This window comes from Cetorhinus maximus, chromosome 19 (genome assembly GCF_964194155.1).
Source record: "Cetorhinus maximus chromosome 19, sCetMax3.hap1.1, whole genome shotgun sequence".
Lineage (NCBI taxonomy): Eukaryota > Metazoa > Chordata > Chondrichthyes > Lamniformes > Cetorhinidae > Cetorhinus > Cetorhinus maximus.
Window position 1 is genome coordinate 94,128,332 of NC_135897.1, and position 8,770 is coordinate 94,137,101.

The 8,770-nt window shown below is 43.1% G+C and overlaps 1 protein-coding gene across 1 annotated transcript; it reads right to left on the reverse strand.

Moving 5' to 3' along the window:
• Window positions 1–518: 518 nt before the first annotated feature.
• On the reverse strand, window positions 519–8,451 carry LOC144694044 (uncharacterized). Its single transcript, XM_078564400.1, has 4 exons — window positions 8,308–8,451; window positions 5,178–5,309; window positions 3,567–3,653; window positions 519–715 (listed from the first exon to the last, which is right to left on the reverse strand). Exons 1-4 carry the CDS (start codon window positions 8,357–8,359, stop codon window positions 642–644), a joined length of 345 nt encoding a protein of 114 aa, XP_078420526.1. The 5' UTR covers window positions 8,360–8,451; the 3' UTR covers window positions 519–641.
• Between the last annotated feature and the right edge of the window lie 319 nt (window positions 8,452–8,770).

The window sequence follows — 8,770 nt, forward strand, 5'->3', positions numbered from 1 at the left end:
TTTATTAGCTGATTGACAAGCCAATGAGTTAACTGTCTGCATATGTGCAAATTAACATGGAAGGGTCACTCTACACTCTCCAGCTGAAATGGACATGGTATGCTGAGTGCTGAGATTAACACTCCATTCATCAATCTAATGTCAAACTCTCTGCATTTATTGTGTCACTAACAGACAAGGTCATGCCAATTTCGATTAATCAACAACAGGATCAGAGCTTACATCCAAATTAGTATCTAAGAACTACAAATGTGATGTACCAAAATGAAATTAATTGAGACAGGCACGCCCAGTTTAATAAAGCATCCAGGCATCTATGTCTGAAGGTTTCAAATACAAATAGCCAAAGCGTGGAAATTGTAACATGCAAGATATTACCAAACTAAAGTCAAAGCTTTCAATTAAGTGACTATTTCTGAACAATGTTCTACTTTACCATACACTGCAAAGCAAATTATTTATTCTTTCATTTCAAAAGATGTTAACTGGGACGTTTCTATCATGACGACTGCCAAGTTATCTAGTTTCAAATTTCGAATTTACTCAACGGAATTCGGTTCAAATCATTGCAAAAGCGAAATTAATAAATGCAGGAGAATGTGAGACAAAAGTCTGGTGAGTACTTCAAGTGGTGCTAGTCCTCACCACTCCATCTCAAAGGACTGGACATCGTCATATTCACTTCTGAGTTCAGCTTTATACGAAGTAAATGAACCTAAAAAGGAAAACAGACAATTAAAGCGAGCTGATAATACACAAGGTAGCCAATGAAATCATGAGAGCAGTTCGCTGTTTGTGAATCTGCCCCATTACCAAGTGAATTACGATCAATCCATGCTGGCATTCTTTATACCCAAAAACTATATCTCACTCCAGATACGATGTAAATTGCTTCGACTGAGAGGCCTAATTTCCATTGATAGTTGACCCCACTTAGACATAAGAAAATCTTCAGAATTAATAAATTCATAAGTAAAGCCCTTTAAAAATAAAACATGGGAGTAATTCGGGGAAGATGCAAGGTGTGACGGCTGTTGTTCTGGCAGCATTCTGGCAATGAGTTGGGTACAGGCTCAGCATTTTCCCATTAGGGTGAGTCGAAGAAGTAACAAGTCCTGAGAACCGTGGATGACCAGAGATATTCAAGTTAGGGTGAGAAGGAAAATAGATGCTTTTAGAAGGTACAAGGGAAGCTAATCAGCAGAGGCTAAGTGGAGTACAGACATTGCAGGGTGGAGCTTAAGAAAGCAATTAGGAGAGCAAAGAGGGGATATGAGAAAAAATAGGGGAAAATCCCAAGATTTTCTATAACTATGTCAATGGGTAGAGGATTACCAGGCAAAGAGTAGGGCCCATAAGGGGCCATGGTAGCATTCTAGAGGTGGAGCCAGAGGACACTGGTAGAGTGTTGAATAAATACTTCACGTCCATCTTCAGCCAAGAGAATGAGGATGAAGGTATGAACTCGAGAGAAAGACTTTGAGGTTCTTAAGCAAATTGATATAGGGAGTCAAAAGCTATTGCAGGTGTTGGCATTCTTAGAAGTGGACAAATCTCCAGGTCCGGATGATTTGTGTCCCAGACTGCTGAGGGAGGCAAGGGAGGAGATTGCAGGGGCTGTGACCCAAATTTTTAATTCCTCTCTGGGAATGGTGAAGGTGCCAGAGGACTGGAGAACAGCTAATATAGTTCCGTGATTTAAGAAGGGTTGTAGAGATAAGCCAAGGAACTACAGGCCAGTGAGTCTCACGTCAGTGGTAAGGAAACTATTGGATAAATTTCTGAAGGAGAGTATATATCCCCACTTGGAGAGCAAGTTTTGTTCAGGGATAGTCATCATGGCTTTGTCAGTGTGGGTCATGCCTAATAAATTTGATTGATTTATTTGAGGAGCTGACAAGGTGTGTAGATGAGGGTAGTGCAGTTGATGTAGTTTATATAGATTTCAGCAAAACCTTTGACAAGGTCCAATATGAGAGAAGTGTAAAGAGGGCAAAGACACATGAGATACAGGTTTATTTGATAAGGTGGATTCAAAATTGGCTAAGTAATAGGAGGCAGAGTGTGATGACAGAAGGTTGCTTTAGTGACTGGAAGCCAGTGTCCAGTGGCGTACCACAGGGATCTGTTCTCGGTCCCCTATTATTTATCATTTATATAAATGGCATCGAATGGCTATCTGGTGGGAATGATTCGTAAGTGTGCAGATGAAACAAAGATTGGCCTGGTGGTTAACAGTGAGCTTGAGTGTCTTGGGCTACAGGAAGTTATAGATGGGATGTTCAAATGGGCAGATAAGTGGCAGATGGAATTTAACCCTGAAAAGTGTGAGGTGATATACTTTGGAAGGAGTAAGTTGACAAGGAAGTATTCAATAAATGGCATGGCACTAGGAAGTTCTGAGGAACAAAGGGACCTTGGCGTGTTTGTCTGTAGATCTCTGAAGGGGGAGGGGCATGTTAGTGGGGTGGTTAAAAAGGCATATGGGACACTTGCTTTCATCAATCGAGGCATAGATTACAAAAGTAGGGAGGCCAGTTTGGAGTTATATAGAACCTTGGTGGGGCCACAGCTGGAGTACAGTGTGCAGTTCTCGTCGCCACATTATAGGAAGCATGTGACTGCACTAGAGAGGGTGCAGAGGAGTTTCACCAGGATATTGCCTGGGATGAAACACTTAAGTTATGAGAAGAGGTTGGACAGACTTGAGTTGTTTTCGTGGGAGCAGAGAAGACTTTGGGGCGACCTGATGGAGGTGTACAAGATTATGGGGGGCATGGACAGGGTGGATAGGGAGCAGTTGTTCCTCTTAGTTGAAGGGTCAGTCACAAGGGGGCATACGTTCCAGGCGAGGGGCAGGAGGTTTAGGGGGGATATGAGGAAAAACCTTTTTACCCAGAGTTTGGAGATGGTCTGGAATGCACTGCCTGGAGGGTGGTGGAGGCGGGTAGCTTCACATCCGTTAAAAAATACTTGGATGAGCACTTGGCACGTTATAACATTCAAGGCTATGCGCCAAGTGCTGTTAAATGGGATTAGGTAGGTAGGTCAGGTGTTTTTCACATGTCGATGCAGACTCGATGGGCCGAAGGGCCACTTCTGCACTGTGATTCTGTGATTCAGTGAACTGCTTAGGACCACAGGTAAAGTATGCAACAACCTCTGAACGATGCAGTTTTTGTGCTTCCATTGGAATGTACCAGTCAGAATTAACGTGTAGATTTTGCGTCTTTTTCGTGTTAATGAAATGCGTCCGCACCAATATCATTTTGTTGTTAGATTGCTGTGTGCTGGTAAAGTACCTTAACCTGTTTATGGGGGATAGCTTATTTTATGTCCCTCTGCGTCGCGAGGTGGGGAAGAGACGGCATGTGAGAGGATCTCAGAAAGGCCTACCTTGCATATTAATATCTTCACATTCATTTAAATCGCTGTTTGTATAATATTCCCACTTGTCTAGTGAACTGTTAGATTGGAAATCTATCAATGGAACATATTGCAATCTTAAAATATGAACGTTATTTAAGTTGAAAAGTGCAATTTATATGTAGATGAATGATAATTACCTGGGCCTGAATCAAGCTCCTGAACGTCAATCTCTTCATAAACAGCGTCAGGAAATCCAGTGGTAGAATATGGTCTGCTTCTATTTCCTGTCGTACAAAGGCGGGAGATTATGAATGAGCAAGTGTCAAGAGATGTATATGTGCATTTTCTCTTTCTATTTACAACTCTCCTTAGTGCTTTGTAGAAACTATCGGTTATTGGAGTTCTCATAAACCATCTTAATACCTCCCTGCCTTCATTTCAGAAGTGTGCTCCACACTCAAGTGCATGGTGAGCCCAATCTTGGCCAATAGGATGTATGGCACACCTTCGGTACATTGCCAGTGAAGGATCAATTCCTGGGATGATCTTGCTCTGAGAACTAATGTTCAGGGAGCTGACAGTGCTGATGAATCTTATCAGAGCACGCTTCGCTTTGGGTCTCTGGAGGAGCCAATGGCTGAATATGCTCCACGAATGCCCGTTGGGCCTCCTCATGACCACGAATCTGCCCGCACCATGCCAGAATCCTCTCACTTGAAGGACGGCCCTGGCACATCCGCCGTTGCCAAATTTTTGTTCATAAGGAATCGTTTTGACAGCCAGGTGTATTTTTGTCAGGGAACTCTATCATCGCACTTCGAGGAAGTCAAGGCGGCTTTACCTTGATGAATCTTATGAACCGACGTCTAGTTCAGGTGCAGACCCAGTTTCCGCCCACTTACAAATGCTTTGTAAATTTCAGGGAAATTGTTTGCGTCCGTTAGATAGCATTGAGGATCTTCACTTTTCCATCCAAATGATCGGCAGATTCTTATTCTCAAGAGCTAAGGAACAATAAATCATCCGTTTCATGTTGCAAAGAATCAGGGCTGCCACCTGATGCCCGTGTCGGTGAATTTCCGAAGTGGGTGTTCGATTGACCTGATTGATTATCCCACAATTCGACGTTGCAACATAATTTACACTCAGTTATGTTTCACTAGTGATATTGGACTTTTGCCGGATTCTCATCCGATCCCAAAATCATTAAGCATGCATCAGAAAATTATAAATTGATGGGAAGCTTAAAACTTTAACGAAAAGAGGGACCAGCTACACAGCCTCATCCCACTTTGCAACTCTGCGTCTGCACCCTGTCGATTACGACACATCACGTACATATCTAAATTATTTTGGAATGCCTCTACCACTCCTTTATATCACCACATCCCTCCGCCCCGCACTATTCTCTGCATGAGAAGATTTCTCAAATTTCCTCTAATCTGTCAGCCAACTAATTCTTCTGAGCCCCCTGGAATTTGACTTCTCGGGTAAGCGAGAGTTGATCACCCCTATCCAATCGAACTTGGTTCCTCATTATCATATATTCGTCAACTTAATCTCCTTGAAGTCTCCGTTGTTCTGAATAAAACGATGCCAGCCTCCCCAAACTCTCGTCATCAGTAAAATTATCCCGTCCGGAAAATATCCACATATATCAATTTCCAACCTATCTAGTACGATGACATCCTTCCTGGAATACGGTCAGCAAAAGTCTAGATGACCTTTAACAACCGAAGGACATTAACATGTGCAGGAATAGAACTCGCCATTTAAAGTCCTGATTTCAAAATTCCTTATTAACCAACCTTTCTGGAAGCTTCTCTGCAACTCTGTGGCCAAAGCAATTGATACAGCAATGAAAAGGGCCAGAAGAATGAAAGGGATGATGAAAACGGAGAGTCTCTGCTGTTTGAAAGGCGTTATGTGCTGCGGATGGCCTGAAAATAAAGGCATTTCATATTAACACAGACAAAATTCGCACCCGCGCATTTCATTCACTCGTGGATACAGCCACCTGATAGAACGCAAATGTTTTTGGGTTAAACGAGGGTGGAAACCGATTACCCCACAGCTGCTCTGTTGCTGCCTTTGCAATTGTTATCAATTTAAGTAACAAGTTATTTTAAATTTAATTTAGAAATGCAATCTGAATTTCCAAATATCTACCTTTGTACAGTCCTAAGTCTGAAACTGTCAATATCAATTTATTGCACTGACAGTAGAAACATTTCAATTTTGGGCAGACATTGGGTCGTGCCCAGATGGAAAAAAAAAATAAAATACCAGTTTCAATAATATGAAGAAAGGCACGAATATCCAAGTTTAGTGGCAGAGGCAAGGTTGTTGACAAAGTAAATATTTCAGATATTGGGCTGAAAATTGCAAATGAACAATGAACTGAATTAGGAGAACTGTGGCAAATGGAGCTCAAGATTTTTATTCATTCAAGGGATCAGAGCATCGCTGGTTAGACCAACATTTATTGTCCATCCCTAATTGCATTGGGCCTCGGATATTTACAATCCACATAAATGAAACAGATAAGGAGACACAGGGTAATGCATGGAAGATTGCTGATGATACCAAGATATGTGGAAATGTAAACTGTGGGGCGATCACAGAGAGGGTACAAGAGCAATGGACAGGTTAAGTGAGTTGACAACAAATGGTAGATGGAGTATTATGAAAAGAAGTGTGAAGTTATTCACTTTGGTTGTAAGAATAGAAACGCAGAATGCTTTTAAGGTGCGAAGCTTATAAGTATTAATTTTCAATGAGACTTCGGTGTGCTCACACAAGGAATGCAGGAAGAAAGCTTCCAAGGGCAGCAAGCAATTGAGAAGGCAGATGGGATGTTGCCTTTTATCACATGGGGATTGAAGGACAAGGATAAAGAAGCCTAGCTAAATTTGTACAGTGTTTGCGTGAGACCACATCTGCACTGTTCATGCAATTTTGGGCACCAAATCTAAGATAGGATATGTTTACATTGGAGGTGGTACAGTTAAGCTCACTGAGTTTGTCCCTGGGATGAGGGGGTTGGCCTATGATGAGAAGCTGGATAAATTGTGTTTGTGCTCTGTGGAGTTTAGAAGAATGAGCGGCGATCTCATTGAAACCTACAACTTTCTGAACGGGATTGCTAGGGTGGGGGCTGAGAGATTTTTTTTTCTATTGCTTGGGGAATCATAAACACGGCAGCAAACTCGCAAGGTAAGAGGCCGCAATTTAGGATCTAGATGTGATGAAATTACTTCACTCAAAGAGTTGTGAAACATGCGAATTGTCTACCACAGTGAGTTGAATAAATTTATGGCTGGGACAGAGAGATTTGGAGCCTCCCAGGGAATTAAGGGTATGGTGAGCATGCGGGCAAATGGAACTGAATCCGAAATCTGCCATGAGAGTATTGAACGCTGGAGCATGCTCGATGGGCCGTGAGTCCACTCCTCCTCCTATTTCTTGTGGTCTGGAGAGAAGGTCGTGGTGAGGCGACTGCTTGACCCATTGCAGTCAAAGTGATGTACGTGCTCACCAAGGATCCTAAGACAACACCTTCTAAATCCATGACCGCAGCCATCTAGAAGATCAAGTGCAGCAGACACATCGGAACAACACCACCTGGAATATCGCCACCAAGCCACGCACCATTCTGACTTATATCACCGTTCCTTCACTGGGCCAAAATCGTTGTGCTTCATCCTTAATAACGTTGTGGGTGTTCCTACACCAGGTGGACGACAGTAGCTCAAGAACGTAGGTCACCACCACCTTCTCAAAGAGAGATATTTGTTCGTTCAGGAGGTGACGCCTGCCTTTCAATAACTAATATAACGTGACGCCCAGTACATTGGCGTGGTCACAACACAGCTAAATGCGCTTTCTTTTTAAATGTATCCGACATGAAACATGGAGGTTCAAATCTTAAGATATTCTTAGGTTCGCCTATCAAATCTAACAGGTACCTTAGCATTGTCCTGGAAGATGGGGTCCACCTGAGCATTATAATCATGACACCTTGTATTTGCTATGCACTTGCTTTAGGGGGAGTGCAGCGAAAGTTTACCAGACTGGCTCCTGGGATGGCAGAGCTGACATATGAGGAGAGATTGAGTCGGTTTGAATTATATTCGCTGGAGTTCAGAAGAATGAGGGGGGATATCATAGAAACCGATAGAATTCTCACAGGACGAGCCAGCGCAGATGCAGGAAGAATATTCCCGATGGTGGGGGATTTCAGAACTTGGGTTCACAGTCTGAGGATACAGGGTAGACAATTTAGGATCGGGAAGAGGAGAAAGTTCTTCACCCAGAAAGTGGTGAGTCTGTGGAATTCGTTATAACAGAAAGCAGTTGAGGCCAAAACATTGTATGTTTTCTACAAGGAGTTAGATATAGCTCTTGGGGCGAAACGGATCAAAGGATATGGGGAGAATGCGCGAGCCGGCTAATGAGTTGGATGATCAGACATGATCATAATAAATGGCGGATCAGCACGAAGGGCCGAATGGCCTACTCCTGCTCCTGGTTTCTATGTTTCTATGTAGCGCTCTTAACGTACTGGAAACATCTCAGTACTATTTGCCTGAACATTTGTAGAGAACATTTGACACAGAACCACGCATAAATATATTGGGGTTAGTGGTCAAGAGCTTGGGCAAAGTGTTAGGTTTTAGGAGGCAGTTTCAGAGAGGAGAGAAAGGTGAAGCTATGGAGAGGGTAAGGAAATTCCGAGCTTGGCGTATGGGCAGATGAAAGCACGTTGTTAGATTTGAAACGACTACGTTCGGTGTTGCGCAGAAGAACAGAAAGTGATATGTCTCAGGTGTTGTAGGGCAATAAAAGGGCATAGAGAAAGAATGGGGCGAGGGCTTGGAGGCATTTGAAGGCGATGGTGAGCCTTGTAAAATGTAAGTTCAATTTAAAATCTCCTACCAGAACATATCACATTGACGTCTTCTTTATGTTCACAGTCATGATCGCCCATTGTTGAAAAGTGGCAGTCCCACAGGAAGCGCTCACTCCCCTTGCATTTAACGTCATCCAACCAAATTGTGCCATTTGCTGTGTCGAATAACGTCTCTCCCGGGGTCCACACTGGGTCACCACAGTTCAGTTGTCTGCAGGCGACAGCGGCATCGTGCCTATCCCAGGAATCATCACATACAGTGCCCCACGTATCATTGAACAAGATTTCAATTCTTCCAGAGCAATTATTGAATCCCGCAGCGAGCCGCAACTCTACAACGGAAGATTACGTCTGAAAAGTTGGCATTAACTTGCCGTTTGATACAATTGCTTCATTGGCCGGCTCTGAATGCCAACACACTGCTCTACTTTTGAAAGACACTCATGTAAAAGATCCTGCAGTTCTCACTGGCCAGACACGCTCTGTTGG

Excerpts from the sequence above, each read along its gene's own strand:
- LOC144694044 (XM_078564400.1), bottom strand. The coding sequence starts at position 8,359 with ATGGGCGATCATGACTGTGAACATAAAGAAGACGTCAATGTGATATGT. Across the intron at positions 3,654-5,177 it reads GCAGAGAAGCTTCCAGAAAG|GAAATAGAAGCAGACCATAT; the intron begins GTTGGTTAATAA and ends TTTGTACGACAG. Across the intron at positions 716-3,566 it reads GGAGCTTGATTCAGGCCCAG|GTTCATTTACTTCGTATAAA; the intron begins GTAATTATCATT and ends TTTCCTTTTTAG.